The sequence below is a fragment of the Stegostoma tigrinum genome, chromosome 17 (assembly GCF_030684315.1).
Source record: "Stegostoma tigrinum isolate sSteTig4 chromosome 17, sSteTig4.hap1, whole genome shotgun sequence".
Lineage (NCBI taxonomy): Eukaryota > Metazoa > Chordata > Chondrichthyes > Orectolobiformes > Stegostomatidae > Stegostoma > Stegostoma tigrinum.
In genome coordinates, this window is record NC_081370.1 from 23,479,886 (window position 1) to 23,494,974 (window position 15,089).

At 44.2% G+C, this 15,089-nt stretch overlaps 1 protein-coding gene across 7 annotated transcripts in view; it reads left to right on the forward strand.

The window, feature by feature from the left end:
• The window catches only part of abcc8 (ATP-binding cassette, sub-family C (CFTR/MRP), member 8), a 205,107-nt gene that overhangs the window by 105,702 nt on the left and 84,316 nt on the right, over positions 1–15,089 (forward strand). For 6 of the 7 annotated variants that reach the window (XM_048545426.2, XM_048545428.2, XM_048545427.2 and 3 more), the window contains 4 exons: positions 6,010–6,050; positions 9,343–9,488; positions 14,060–14,165; positions 14,455–14,565. In XM_048545426.2, the coding sequence (XP_048401383.1) occupies positions 6,010–6,050; positions 9,343–9,488; positions 14,060–14,165; positions 14,455–14,565 (404 nt within the window). The remainder of the gene's footprint in view (positions 1–6,009; positions 6,051–9,342; positions 9,489–14,059; positions 14,166–14,454; positions 14,566–15,089) is intronic. The other variant, XM_048545429.2, reaches the window with a different exon arrangement.

The window sequence follows — 15,089 nt, forward strand, 5'->3', positions numbered from 1 at the left end:
GAGACCTAGAAAAATGATATTCTATTTAATGTTTTCATAGACAATTTGGAGGAACATAAGTTGTCCTTTGAAGTCTTGTATTTCTTGATTATGAGAAGCACATAAAAGATGTCATCCTACTCAGTGTTAAAATTGATACTGCATGAATCTGATGAGGTCATTCAAGTTTGTTCTCAGGTCCAGTTCAAGCTTCATAACAAAATCTGCATTTTTCCTTTACCAAACTTATTTCTTTTGATCCAACATTGAATTAGGTGTTGAGCTGATTTGCTTTTAAATACTCCAACTGAGTTAAACTTGACTACGCTAGATGGCAGTACATTCCATAAATTGCTAACAATGCATGAAGATGATATCCTTGTGGGTTAACTTGCAGTTTCCTTCATTTTTAATGATCTCCTTTGTCTCCTCCAGTTTGATGTTACATAACAGAAAGTTTTACAGTCACTTCACTGGCTCACTACGGTACAAGTCCAATCTGCCCAATAGCAAACAAATTGGGTGCATATCACTGCCAAGGCTATCATACATGCATTTGCATAACTTTCAGCTGCGTACCAGGGAGACCATTATATTATCCATTTTGGATAATCTCATTTCAGTGGTTTTTAGTAGCTGTAATTTTTGTGAACAGCCTTAATGTGACTTAAAGGGTAATAAATAACTGAAAATTAATCAGAATTTTGAGCTGACTCTTACTTTAATTTAGCTAAATGTCAGTTTCAAGCTTCGTGGAGAGTTTTTCTCCTCAAAGCCTAATGAGATCCTGCTCTTGCCTTATCTTACCAAGTGCACCTACCCCTATGGAACCCCTCTATCCTGGCTCTAGCCCCATTCTCCCACTTGCTGTACCAGGAGCAGTTGGTCACTGCCAAAATAGTTCAGAATGGACCAGCACTATTGTTAAAAGGCCATTGTGCACCACAAGAATGGTTGGTCTTCATTGTTGCTGACATTTACCCTACAAATGGCAGACAAGGGGAAATCAACGCCTCACTTTGCAGGTTTGGGGATCCTGGTGGGCAGAGTGATGCAGACATGGGAATCCTCCTCACCAGGACCAGCAGTATAGGCAATGACACTAAATCATGCCAGCCTGGTTCAAGGTTGCAACCCAGGTCTGTGCAGTCTCAGCCATCCATTGGAATATAGAGTACATAGGAAGGATGTCAATGACCTTCTCCATTCCACTAGGAAAAGTGGCATGAGCTGCAAGCACCAACAATTAGAAGTCTGGTCAGTCATGTCTCAGGGCTGCTCAAAGCTAAGCCAGATGTTAAAGGTGAATACAGTTCTGAGAGTCTGTCCATCCATTGTTCAAGAGGGTGCAATGAGCTGCAGCGGATCACTATTAAAACTAGTGGGGGGAGTCAAGATTGAGATAGGGGTGAATGCAGTGGCATTTGTACAGATGGAAGCAAGGTCAGTGATGGTGGTTGTAATCTGAATGTGTATATGGGTTATGTGGAACTGCGTCATAGGGCATGGTAGGCTATGGAGGAGGAGACTAAAGGCAGTAACCACCACCATGGTTTTACACTGCAAGCATAGAGGAGCGGGGTGGACATCATTGAGATGTAATGTCAGGTTTAGGGGATAAGGAGGACAATTGTAGGTGAACTTCTAAGTGGTTGCTGTCAACGTGGTGGGAAGGAGATGGGTAGAAATGGGCTTTTGGGATACACCAAGGTTAGAAGGGACATGGAGGTTCTGGGGGGAAGAAAAGAGGGTGGTTCCTGATGACCAGGAATAACCCATGATGTCATTGTCCACCTCAAACTGCATTCATTGCCTCTCACTTCCCTTTCTCTCAATGGAAATTACTACAAGAAAATGATTGGGACAATGCCCAGAATGCACAAAGTCAGTGTCACTTTGATGACCCCTATACACTTTCAGATTACAGCACCCCCTCACTGACCTTGTTCCCATCTGTACAACTGCCTCTTCATGCACCCCCATCCCAATGCTGACTCCCATCACTACTTTTGATAGTGATCCCCTGCTGCCCGTTGCACTCTCTTGAACAGTGGATGGACAGACTCTCAGGACTGCGTTCACCTTAGACTTTTGGCTGACTTTGAGCAGCCCTGAGACATGACTGACCAGATTTCTAATTGCTGTGTTTGCAGGATGCGTGTCGGCTGGGTGCTAAGACATTGAAGGGGCAAAAAACATGAAGCAGGCATCTCATACCCCAGGGATTAATTTACAATCATTTTATTGCCCATTTGCTATGTGTGCAGACAGAATGTGCTTAGGGCTCAAATGCAGATCAAAGGCAAATTGCACCATGCTGTTGTAAATTGAGCTTGGGCATCTCAATGATGCCGAGGTTTGCAGCAGTGATGTAAAAAGTGGTCAATGCTGCCCATTAATCATGTGGCTTCCAAAGTTGCTGTGGGAGTTGGAGACCATCACTTTGTTATCTGCCATGTCAGTTTAACAATGGTCTGTACTGAATACAATGAGAAATTGAAGAATTGATATAGGTCTGAGATGAGAAGGGGTTACAACACATTATGCACTCTCTTTTGTAAATAGCCATTACAGCACCTTCACAACGTGGTTCTTCGGAACAAGCAGTGAGCTAACTCGCCAGGTACCCACTCTTATTCCAAGTTTTAGGAAGCTGAATACTACTGAGGTCAGGCAATAAATCCCCTTTAATTGGCAACCTGTCACTGCCTCGTGAGAAACCTGCCCATGCTCTAGTCAAACCTCACCGTAGCTCATGTCACTCAGACCCTTACAAGATTCTGCCCAAAGGGTTTACAACTTCCAGTAGGCTTTGGTATGCCTATCACCTGACCTTTGTGGGGTCACAAGCCATCTTATTAAAATGACAGATGGGTACCTGGTGCTCTAGGCCCAATCAGAGACCCAGGTGCAATGTCAAGCCAGTATCTCCAGAGTTGGGCACAACCCAGGAAGCTGCGAACTGCCATAGCATGGAGGCACCCTATGCCTGTCTTCATTGAAATTATAAATTAAAAGGCATCAGGCCAGCATGAAAGTCACACTAAAAGAAAGATCCCTGTACAGGCCTATTCACTGCTGGCACTATCATCACAACTGCTGGCTGTGACATCCAGGTATAGAACTTTCAGGTATGTGGCTCCCTTTGCCTGGCACTGGGAGGCTTCTTTGCATGAGCTGGCAACATTCACACCCAGCAAGAAGCCTCTGAGATGCCAACAAAATATAGGTACTGGCTCATAACAGCCCAAAAGGTGAATCTTTATTGAACTTATTAGATACTTGCCTCCATGGAACAACTGGGATACCCAAGTTCCTAGCTCAACCTGGGAATGCCCCCGTAAACAAGAATGCATTGGAAAGGCATATTAACTTCTGAGGAAGGGTCACTGGACCTGAAACATTAACTCTGCTTTTTCCTTCACATTAGCTCACAGACCTGCTGAGCTTTTCCAGCAACTTTGTTTTTGTTCCTGATTTACAGCATCTGCAGTTCTTTTTGGTTTTTATTAAACATATTAACCATGTTGTCCCCTGTTTTCAATCCCACCCCTGCCAACCCCAAACCCCACCTTCAACTCCAATCTCACAGCTACTGAATCAGAAATATCCAGTCCAGCATTTCAGGTTGAAGAAATGTCATCAGAAATAGGCATACATAGAGATGTAATGGAGCTTAAGCAAGAATAAACAGGAAAGGGAGAAAAGAACCAAAGTGAATGTTTGTGATAATGTGGAAGATAGGAGAGATTAGATGTCAGAAGAGATAATGGAGCAAGGCCAAAGCAGATAATATTTGGACAAGTAAAGATGGAAAAAGTGCCTAGAAGAGATTTCTAAAATAAGGTAAAGCCTAAACAGTATCAATAGCTGTTGTCCAAAAATAATGGGGCCTGAGTTCATTAAGTGAACTTGTGGAACTCAATGTTGTGTTGAGAAGGCAAGGAAGTGTCTATATCAAAATGAGATATCAAACTTGCATTGAACTTTTTGTTGATACTCTCCTTATTTATTGAATTTATCCAAATTTAATGAATGTTGTTGGGCAGTCAAGGACAGGGCAGTTAGGGATGGGAGTGGGATGGAGAATTAAAATGATAGATGACCTGAAAAATCAGGGTGATTAATTTGAATGAATGTACTCAGTTAAGAAGAAAGAACATTGTGAGCTGTGAATTGAAGGGATGAGGTAACAGGTAATGTGTTGCATCTACTGTGTTTGAATGGGTAGGTGCTGCAGATAAAAGCACAGTGGGGGAGTATTAGACTGATTGAGGAATAGATCCGAATATTATACAAAGAATAGTCCCTGGAGATGCTTAAATGTGAGAGAGGAAAAGGTGAAGGTGTGTTCAGTGCTAGCATTAAGCTGGAGGTAAAGGGAAAGATGAAAACTGATCCATTGAGGATGGAGGCTGTTGAGTGGAAGATGAGGAGAAAGCAAGTTCTAGTGTGAGGTTGGCAGGCAGGAAAAAAGGGTAAGAGCAGAAGTGGAGGAAATGGGATAGACACTGCTGGAGGTCCTATCACATGCTGGACAGAAATCTTCAACTGATGAAAATGGACGACATACTAAAGTAATAAAATGTGAGGCTGGATGAACACAGCAGGCCAAGCAGCATCTCAGGAGCACAAATCCCTTCCTCACCCATCCCTTCCTCCCACCCCAAGCCGCACCCCCAGCTACCTACTAACCTCATCCCACCTCCTTGACCTGTCCGTCTTCCCTGGACTGACCTATCCCCTCCCTACCTCCCCACCTACACCCTCTCCACCTATCTTCTTTACTCTCCATCTTCGGTCCGCCTCCCCCTCTCTCCCTATTTATTCCAGTTCCCTCCCCCCATCCCCCTCTCTGATGAAGGGTCTAGGCCCGAAACAGCTTTTGTGCTCCTGAGATGCTGCTTGGCCTGCTGTGTTCATCCAGCCTCACATTTTATTATCTTGGAATCTCCAGCATCTGCAGTTCCCATTATCTCTGACATACTAAAGTACTTGTATAGAAGGTGGTATTGTTATGACAGATTTGACAGGTGGGGAAACTAGAAAATTAGAATAAAGCCCTTGCAGGAAAAGTGTGCAAGGAGGTTTGGCAGGCTTATTGCGGATATTTATCAATAACCTATTTTCAGAGGTGCAAGTGTAGAAGTTGATTAAAGAAAATGAAGAAACATAGACAATCTATCTAACAGCAAGGAATTTTTGAAGAACAGAAAATGACAATAATACGATACATCTTGAGCATGGAACCCCAAAGTGGCAGCAATGGCATTGAATCAGTGTTGCTTGCTAATTGATCTGTTCTGCACAATTCACTCAAATATCACTGTGTTGTCACTAGTAACTTTCGCAATATGTCTTCTGGCATAATTCATGTGCATGTAGCTGAAGGTGACACTCAGAACTCACATAGATGCATAGTACCCCAAAAAATTATTATTTAAGAAAACAAGCTTTTAATTACACAATGAACTGTTGAAGGTGTAATTCATGAAGAAGACAATCTGTTTATTATTTTCTTCAGCTTTGTACCCAGTAAAGCTAAAAAGATGTACCCCTCTTCCTTCCAAGAAAAAATATAGGGATTTACACTCTGCCCTCAAGTGAAACAAAAGACTCCCCACTTATTGTAAGTATTATTATGGGGAGTTATGTTTGTTCTTTCAAAATTTTGCCAATAAGATACTGCTGTACTTTTTAATTAAGTTGCAATATCCTTTACTTCAATCTCAGTGTTACCTTGCAACAGGTTTCTTTTCACATGGCCCCTTTTTATTTTAACATACAATGGAGGCTGGATGGACAAAGCTGACTGGGAAACAAATAGACTTCTAAGTTATTCAAACATATGTTCAAGTGCACCACAAATAAAGGTGGCCAAACTGCAACTAATCTATTAATGTTGGGCCTAGTGTTTCTTAAAATTCAAGCCGTGTTTCCAGAATGAAATGCATTTAAGTTTTCTGTTGTATTGTTACAGGTGAGCTGCTTTAGCTTCATATCTTCACAAGGTTTTCTCTTTATTTGTAGTTTTTATGAATGCAGCAATACCCATTGCAGCAGTCCTCACAGTAAGTAGTCCGAATTTAATTTGTTTTGATACCGTATATATTTATTTTATGAATATTAGCCTTGCATTACCTAAATTGAAATGATCAATCTGTTACAAATGCAAAACTACAGAGGCAAAAAAGGATCCAACTTACAAAGTAATTGATTTCTATTCTTTGTTCTGAGACTGTGACTCCCTTTTTTTAATTCTCTAGCCCATGATGCACACACAGCTCTCTGCACATTCCTCTGGAACAAGATGAGAATGGATAAGGCTAGTCCATTCCCATTTATCCTTCCCCCACCAAGAAATAAATCTGATGTCCACTCAGTGCTCCTACCCTTGTTCTACATTAACACACAGTACTCAGTATTGTGGAGGATTGTGCAAAGATAGCTGTTTTAGAAAATGTGCCCATTCTCTAATAACGTGCTTTGGCCTAAACAGGTTACAGACCTGATCTATCCCCTCTCCAACTTTTTTATGGAAAGACTGCTGATAAGGCCATGTAACAGAATGCTTTAATTATTTCTGTTGGGCAGGAGTGGTTTTTTGAACCTTATGAAAATAACCTGGGCTTCTTTCATGCGATCTTGCCTACTTACCAGCCGAGCAGCCTTCAGGCTGTCCAATGTTGTGTCCGCCTGTAAGAAACAAGATGCACAGTGACCCCTGTTTGGACAAAAAATCCATGCCATTTGCCATATTGTCTGGAACATAAGATACTTTTCTTTATTGGAAAAAAGCCACCTCAAATTGCCTTGTGCTTTATAGTCTGAATGTTACACGAAATATTTCCAAAGTATTTTGTTTTTACATTTTATTATATGTCGTGGTACAGTGCCTTTTATGGTCTAGCCAATACTGTAAATGAGGCCCAGGTCTTGAAATTGCTTCAGACACTCTTTTGCTAGTATGGGATCATTGGCAACCCAAAATGTTAAAATTAACACCCTTCGATTTTTGAAATTTTAAATGGTGCTTAATAATGGCCACACCCAACTCAAAGAGTGGAAAGCAGTTGCCAGCCTCCAGGAAATTGTTCAGACCCAGGGAGACCCAAACATTTCTTGATTTGCCAAGACTCCTGTTGCTCCTACACCTGCAACAGAAAGTTTTTACCCAAACGACTATTTCAGCTTCAAGATGCACTTCACATTCAGCTAGAAAGACTGTCATAGCAAGTTGCTGTTATTGGGTCCTAATGAACATCCATGATTTATGGATCCATGGATGTCCAGTCCCTATACACTTGGATTTCCAACGCAGACGGCCTGAAGACCCTTGGCTTCTTCCTTTGCCACAGGACCGACCAGTCTCCCTCTACTGACACCCTCATTGGCATATATGAACTTGTCCTCACCCTCAACAAATTCTCCTTCAATTCCTCTCACTTCCTACAGACAGTGGGGTTGGTCATGGGTACCAAAAGGGCCCAAGCTATGCCTGCTTCTTTGTAGGATACATGGAACAATCCCTCTCCCGAAGCTACACTGGCCCTATCCCCCACCTCTTCTTCCATTACATCAATGACTACATCGGCACCGCCTCATGCTCCCACGAGGAGCTCGAACAGTTCATCCACTTCACTAACACCTTCCACCCTAACCTTAAGTTCACCTGTACCATCTCCAACACCTCTCTCTCCTTCCTGGACCTCTGTGTTTCCATCTCTGGCAACCACCTGGAAACCAATATCCATTTCAAGCCTACCGACTCCCACAACTACCTAGAATACACCTCCTCTCACCTTCCTGCAAAAATGCCATCCCCTATTTCCAATTCCTTCGCCTCCACCACATCTGCTCCCGAGATGAGGCATTCCACTCCCGGACATCCCAGATGTCCTTGTTTTTCAAAGACTGCAACTTCTCCTCCACAATGGTCGAAAACGCCCTCGACCATGTCTCTCACATTTCCTGCAACTCACCCTTCACACCCCCTCCCTGCAATAACAACCAAAGCAGATTCCCCTCATCCTCACATACTGCCCCACCAACCTTCGGATCCAACACATCATCCTCCAGCATTTCTGCCATCTGCAATCTGACCCCATACCAAAGACATTTTTCCCTCCCCACCCTTATCTGCCTTCTGGAGAGATCACTCTCTCCATATTCCCTAGACCAGTCCACACTCCCCGCCAACACCACCAACCCCAGCACTTTCCGCTGCAACTGCAGCAAGTGCTATACCTGCCCCTACACCTCCCCTCTCACCCCCATCCCAGGCCCCAAGACAACTTTCCACATCAAACAGACATTCACCTGCACATCTACTAATGTTGTATAGTGTATCCGCTGTTCCTGATGTGGCCTCTTCTACATCTGGGAAACCAAGTGGAGGCTTGGAGACCACTTTATGGAACACCTACGCTCAGTTCATGAAAAACGACTGCATCTCCCAGTCGCGAACCACTTCAACACCCCCTCCCACTCCTTGGATGACATGTCTATCCTGGGCCTCCTGCAGTGTCACAACGATGCCACCTGAAGGTTGCAGGAACCGCACCTCATATTTCACTTGGAAACCCTGCAGCCCAATGGTACTGATGTGGACTTCACAAGCTTCAAAATCTCCCCTCCCCCTAACGCACCCCAAAACCAGCCAGCTCGTCCCCACCTCCCTAGCCTGTCCATCCTTTCGCCCACCTATCCACTCCTCCCACCTCAAGCCCCACCCCACCTCCTACCTACCAGCCTCATCCCCACCTCCTTGACCTGTCCGTCTTCCATGGACGGACCAAACCCATCCTAACTCCCCACCTACACTCACCTTTACTGGTTCCATCCCCGCCTCCTTGACATGTCTGTCTCCTCTCCACATGTCTGCTCCTTTATCCATCTTACATCCGCCTCCCCCTCCCTCCCTATTTATTTCAGAATCCCCTTCCCTTCCCCCATATCTGAAGAAGGGTCCAGACCCAAAACGTCAGTCTTCCTGACCCTCTGATGCTACTTGGCCTGCTGTGTTCATCCAGCTCTGTACCTTTATCTCCATGATTTATGAACCTGTTGACTTTGGCCATTTAGCTGCTTGTAAGAAAATATTAACAACATGTTGATTCCAGCAGTCTTCTACCAAGTAAGCAAAGTAGGTATTTTACTGCCCATTTGTCTGGCTTCCTTTGGACAGATAGAATCAGATTCTCCCACTGAAGTATTTAAACCTAACCTGATTCCAGGATTGACTGAATTTTGATTGGTCAGTTCTTTGAGTGTGATTGCTTTGCACATGTAATTTTTACTTCAGATGTATCTTTATTTGCCTGCAAAGGGCTGATTTCAATTATGTTTCTAATTTTCCAAAAGACATTTGTGGTTCACACCCACCTGTATGAGAATGCAGATCTCTCGCCAGCAGTTGCCTTCGCTTCACTCTCCCTCTTCCACATCCTGGTCACACCCCTCTTCCTGCTCTCCAGTGTGGTTCGTTCTACTGTCAAAGCTTTAGTGAGGTAAAATACTGTTCAAACACCATGTTTGATCTTTTGATCCACTGAATGCTGTCATAATGCATGAAACTAAAACTGAGACATCAACAAGAGCAATAGGAGCTTTTATATGGTGGCTGAAGTACAAAGAGCCAGATTTTCTCTAATGAGGCAAGAATCTCAAGTCAGGAAATTTCCCAACTCGTCAGACAATATAAATTGACACCCTATAGCCAATACTTTTGCTCTGTAGAACCACATCGACTAGAAAAGTGCTGGTGCTTGGAATGTGAATGGGAATCAAGAATCAGGTCACGCCCACTGTATATAAAGGCCTTCAGGTTCACCTTGACTCTGCAAAAAGTTAATTGAAGCTGCAAGCATGGACTGATAGTTGTTACTTAAACAGTGGATACGAGATTGGTTTTATAATGCAATCAGTTATATCCTTATCTCGCATATTCTTTCTTATCATTATCTTCTTTAGGGACAGGGATGGGTGGTGCAAGGGAGAAACTAGAAATTGACTCCGGAACCTTAAGATGCCAGGACCCCGAAGGCACTGTCTTCAGCATAACCTTAGCTCTGCTAAAAGCTTTAAATGATTTAATACCAAGAGCCAAGGCAATGCTGGGTTTTGGGACGCCCAAGGACTTTTGGGATTTATTTGTTGAGGGTTGGAGCAGGGGGCACTCTCATTAATCCTGCACCACAAAGATTTTATCAACTTGTAACTTTTTAAAGAATTGGCTTTGGTCCTATCTAGCCATTCAGCCTGTAGTGGCATATCTCAAATCTCAGGTCCCACAGAAATCAGGATTCTCCCAACATAATGTTAAAATCACATCTGGTTAGAGAACCGTAGAGTTATGCAGCATAGTAACAGATCTTTCGGTCCAACTTGTCCATGTCATCCTAAACAGATCTAGTCCCATTTGCTAGCATTTGGCCCATATCCCTCTAAACTCTTCCTATTGACATACTCAGATGCCTTTTAAATGTTGTAACTGCACCAGCCTCCACCACTTCCTCTTATAGCTCATTCCCTACATGCAGCACCCTCTGCATGAAAATGTTGTCTCTCAGCTCCCTTTAAAACTTTTCCCCTCTCACCTTAAACCTATGCTATTTAGTTTTGGATTCCTCTACCCTGAGAAAAAGGCCTTGGCTATTCACCCCATCCATGTCCCTAACGATCTTAGAAACTTCTATTAGGCTAGCCCACAGCCTCCGGTGCTCCAGGGAAGAAAGGCCCAGCTTAGAATAATAGGTCATTTGGCCATGCTACATTGCCCATGGTGGTCAGGGATGTGTTGATTAGGTGTATTAGCCATGGGAAATGGAGGATTGGAGGAAAGGGGTAGGGAGATGGGTCTGGGTGGGATGCAGTTTGGAAGGCCAGTGTGGATTCTTTGGGCCGAAGGGCCTGTTTCCACACTGTAGAAATTCTCTCCCTGAAGCTCAAACCCACCAACCCCGGCAAAATCCTTGTCAATCTTTTCTGAACGCTCTCAAGTTTAACAACATCTTTCCTGTAGAAGGGCAAACGAAATTGTACATAGTATTCTAAAAGTGACCTCACCAGTGTCCCTGTACAGCTACAACATGACATTCCAACATCTGTACTCAATGCACTGACTAATACAGGCAAGCGTGCCAAACACTTTTTTTCACTACCCTGTCTACCTGTGACTCCAGTTTCAAGGAACTACGTATTTGCTTCCCTAGATTTCTTTGTTGACAACACTCCCCAGGGCCCTACCATTAACTGTATAAGTCCTGCCCTGATTTGCCTTTCAAATGCAACACCTCACATTTTTCTAAATTAAACTCCATCTGCAACTCCTCAGTCTATTGGCCATCTGTTCAAGGTCCTGTTGTTCTCTGAGGTTATCTTCTTCAATATCCAATACACCACCTATATTGGTGTCATCTGCAAACATACTAACCATACCCCCTATATTCATATTTATCACTGTGTTTGAGCCACAACTTCAATATTTAATTATTTTCCTAGCTGATTGTAGCAAAGATTTTTGGATGGCTTCAATGGTAGCAAAGAAGAGATGGTGCCAGACAACAATGGGAGCCTAATTAGTAAATAAATTGATGCAGTATTAACACCCCCAAAACATCATTCTTACTAGGCAAAGGAGAGCAATTTGGTGAAAATCAGTTCTATTTGGAGCAGAAATAATTTGGATTAATCTCAATGTCACTTTTCCACTTATTTCTATGTAAGACATAAAATAGCATCATTGGGGAGTGGAGAGAAATATCTAAAGGAGTCATTGAGTCAGGCTGGCAACTGAATTGATACAAAGCTACTAAAATATACATTGCTTTGTGTTTACACCTTGGACCAGTTTGTATTGAATGCTGCTGAAAAAGATACATACATGAACTGATATATTTTCCTTCACATGTTAGTGTTACCCAAAAAAGTCAGAATGGATATAAAATGTGATAATGGGAACTGCAGATGCTGGAGAATTCCAAGATAATAAAATGTGAGGCTGGATGAACACAGCAGGCCAAGCAGCATCTCAGGAGCTCAAAAGCTGACGTTTCGGGCCTAGACCCTTCATCAGAGACGGGGATGGGGAGAGGGAACTGGAATAAATAGGGAGAGAGGGGGAGGCGGACCGAAGATGGAGAGTAAAGAAGATAGGTGGAGAGAGTATAGGTGGGCAGGTAGGGAGGGGATAGGTCAGTCCAGGGAAGACGGACAGGTCAAGGAGGTGGGATGAGGTTAGTAGGTAGTTGGGGGTGCGGCTTGGGGTGGGAGGAAGGGATGGGTGAGACGAAGAACCGGTTAGGGAGGCAGAGACAGGTTGGACTGGTTTTGGGATGCAGTGGGTGGGGGGGAAGAGCTGGGCTGGTTGTGTGGTGCAGTGGGGGGAGGGGACGAACTGGGCTGGTTTAGGGATGCAGTAGGGGAAGGGGAGATTTTGAAACTGGTGAAGTCCACATTGATACCATATGGCTGCAGGGTTCCCAGGCGGAATATGAGTTGCTGTTCCTGCAACCTTCGGGTGGCATCATTGTGGCAGTGCAGGAGGCCCATGATGGACATGTCATCTAGAGAATGGGAGGGGGAGTGGAAATGGTTTGCGACTGGGAGGTGCAGTTGTTTGTTGCGAACTGAGCGGAGGTGTTCTGCAAAGCGGTCTCCAAGCCTCCGCTTGGTTTCCCCAATGTAGAGGAAGCCGCACCGGGTACAGTGGATGCAGTATACCACATTGGCAGATGTGCAGGTGAACCTCTGCTTAATGTGGAATGTCATCTTGGGGCCTGGGATAGGGGTGAGGGTGGAGGTGTGGGGGCAAGTGTAGCATTTCCTGCGGTTGCAGGGGAAGGTGCCGGGTGTGGTGGGGTTGGAGGGCAGTGTGGAGTGAACAAGGGAGTCACGGAGAGAGTGGTCTCTCCGGAAAGCAGACAGGGGTGGGGATGGAAAAATGTCTTGGGTGGTGGGGTCGGATTGTAAATGGCGAAAGTGTCGGAGGATGATGCGTTGTATCCGGAGGTTGGTAGGGTGGTGTGTGAGAACGAGGGGGATCCTCTTAGGGTGGTTGTGGCGGGGGCGGGGTGTGAGGGATGTGTTGCGGGAAATACGGGAGACTCCCCCTCCCATTCTCTAGATGACATGTCCATCATGGGCCTCCTGCATTGCCACAATGATGCCACCCGAAGGTTGCAGGAACAGCAACTCATATTCCGCCTGGGAACCCTGCAGCCTAATGGTATCAATGTGGACTTCACCAGTTTCAAAATCTCCCCTTCCCCTACTGCATCCCTAAACCAGCCCAGTTCGTCCCCTCCCCCCACTGCACCACACAACCAGCCCAGCTCTTCCCCCCCACCCACTGCATCCCAAAACCAGTCCAACCTGTCTCTGCCTCCCTAACCGGTTCTTCCTCTCACCCATCCCTTCCTCCCACCCCAAGCCACACCCCCATCTACCTACTAACCTCATCCCACCTCCTTGACCTGTCCATCTTCCCTGGACTGACCTATCCCCTCCCTACCTCCCCACCTATACTCTCTCCATCTATCTTCTTTACTCTCCATCTTCGGTCCGCCTCCCCCTCTCTCCCTATTTATTCCAGTTCCCTCTCCCCATCCCCCTCTCTGATGAAGGGTCTAGGCCCAAAACGTCAGCTTTTGTGCTCCTGAGATGCTGCTTGGCCTGCTGTGTTCATCCAGCCTCACATTTTATTATCATGGATATAAAATGTGTTTTGTTTTAAAAGAAAAGAAATGTACTCCAGATTTAAAACTGGATTAGGCCTATCTGCAAACTTCCTCACTCAATCCAACTGGTATTTTTGTTATATGTTGTGCACTTCGGTTGCTCAGTCCAACTGGTATTTTGATAAAATAATGGAATGCAGTCGATGCCTGCGGAGCTTTACTACAAGATGCATTCAAGACAAAGCAGGGGAACAATTGTAATAATGTTTGAAATATTTCCTACACTAGATTACGCTGTTTTTAATAGTTATCAATGCACAGATAAATAAATGCGATCACATTGTCTCCTGACACTGCAAGCATCTGTTCCTATGTTGCAAGTTACTGTATTTTTCTTCCAGCGTGCAGAAACTAAGCGAATTCTTCTCAAGTGAAGAAATTGGAGAGGATCACAGCCGGGTTGTGGTCCAGCTGAACAGCGAAAATAATAGCAAGTACCAGACTGTAGTGAGTACAAATTAACATTTCTGCAAAGCACCCAGCCAGCTCCTCAGTGCTATTGCCCTGCTTCCATCATTCCTGCATGTTCACAATCTACCATGCAATAGGAGAACCCTGTAACCAAAAGTCCATCACAATCAATCGCTTCTATTAACAGCATCCGTTATGTAATACACAATCTTTAAGAATGTATTTATATGGATTCAAGCTGTGTGTGCATTTGTTTATGTAATTTAATTAGCACGTATCGTACTATGAACACTTACCCTTCCATTTTCCGCTCACTCCTGCACAGCCCCTTAAAGTCATTAACCGCAAACGGCCCAGCAAAGAGGAATGGCACAATTACGAACCTCAGTCCAGACAGCAGATAAGCATCACAGAAGGAGATGATGTTTTTATAAAGGTGAAATAAATGTCAATTATATCTATTTTCACAATAGCTACAATCAATTTTTTTTTAAATTTTATGAAGGTGAGAATTGTCAGTTTTATGATTTAGGTATGTATATTTATTTTTGGCTTGCATTTTTTCCTAAATGTTTCATGCAACTATGTCAGTTCTGTGAAGATCCAAAAGAACCTGGCAGATGTTTAAGCTGAAATAGTGAAGCTGAGATAGGGGAAACGATGGCCTTTATTATTGCTGGACTGTTAACTGAGAGACCTCAGTAATGATCTGGTGACTCAGGTTCAAATCCTGCTATGGCAGACAGCAGAATTTCAATTCAATAAATATCTTGACCTAAGAGTCCAATGATGATCATGAATCCATGGTCAATTTTTGGGGAAAAGCCCATCTCATTCTCACATACCCTTTAGGGAAGGAAATCTGCCCAAATGTGACTCCAGACCCAAAGCAATGTGGTTGGCCCTTAAGTGCTCTCTGTGCAACTAGAGATGGGCAAAATGCTGCCTGGCCAGTGTCCT